The sequence below is a fragment of the Nannospalax galili genome, unplaced genomic scaffold (assembly GCF_000622305.1).
Source record: "Nannospalax galili isolate Female #2095 unplaced genomic scaffold, S.galili_v1.0 scaffold43, whole genome shotgun sequence".
NCBI classification, from domain to species: Eukaryota; Metazoa; Chordata; class Mammalia; order Rodentia; family Spalacidae; genus Nannospalax; species Nannospalax galili.
The window spans coordinates 5,049,207-5,050,006 of NW_008353342.1; the positions used below are offsets into that span (position 1 = coordinate 5,049,207).

The following is an 800-nucleotide window of genomic DNA, read 5'->3' on the forward strand; positions in this document are numbered from 1 at the left end:
CGGCCGGCGACCGCGAGTCGGCGGCGGAGAGAAGATGGCGGCCATTTTGTGTGGGTCTGCTGCTCCGCCGCCGCCGCCGCGGGCAGCGGAGGGCGCGGGCCTGGCGGCGGGTCGGACAGGGGAGTTAACACGTACCGACTCCTCTTCCTTCTCCATTCCGGTGGGCATCTGCGGCACGGCCCGGTTTATCGAGGCGTATTCGTGCAGGTCGGGCAGATCCTCACAGCGGAACACCGGCAGCGGCTTCGAGGCGTCCAGCGCCCGCGCCCGAAACGACAGTTTACTCATCTCAGGCGCAGCAGATACCTCTCCGCTCTGGGGAAACGGCCCCGGCCAGCGGGATCATGGAGAACCGGGGGTTCGGTCCCCACTCGCCTGCCGCTGCCGGGGACTTGGGGGCGGAGCGCCAAGCCCGCCGTCCGGGCCCTAACACCAGCCGGGAGGGTGGGAGGCTGTGCCGCTCCGCGCCTCGCTCGCTCGCTCTCTTCAATACGCCATGGCCAACATGGCGGACATTAAAACTCCACTGTGCGCTCTTCAGCCAACCCCAGCCATTCCCCACACTGCATCGCGCAGCGGCGCGGGCACGCGCGGGGGGAGCGCGGGCTCGAGCGGGCGCCGGCACCCCAGCCGGGAGGTGGGGAGGCGGTGCCGCTCCGCGCCTCGCTCGCTCGCTCTCTTCAATACGCCATGGCCAACATGGCGGACATTAAAACTCCACTGTGCGCTCTTCAGCCAACCCCAGCCATTCCCCACACTGCATCGCGCAGCGGCGCGGGCACGCGCGGGGGGAGCGCGGG

General features: G+C 70.0%; 1 protein-coding gene across 5 annotated transcripts in view; it reads right to left on the minus strand.

Moving 5' to 3' along the window:
* Positions 1–800, minus strand: part of Epc1 (enhancer of polycomb homolog 1) — a 93,946-nt gene that overhangs the window by 66,066 nt on the left and 27,080 nt on the right. For 2 of the 5 annotated variants that reach the window (XM_008850546.2, XM_008850548.2), the window contains exon 1: positions 136–590. The exons of 2 other annotated variants lie outside the window; for them this stretch is intronic. In XM_008850546.2, the coding sequence (XP_008848768.1) occupies positions 136–288 (153 nt within the window). In that variant the 5' untranslated portion in view covers positions 289–590. Of the gene's footprint in view, positions 1–135; positions 591–800 lie in introns of those variants that run through there. One more of the 5 variants, XM_008850550.3, reaches the window with a different exon arrangement.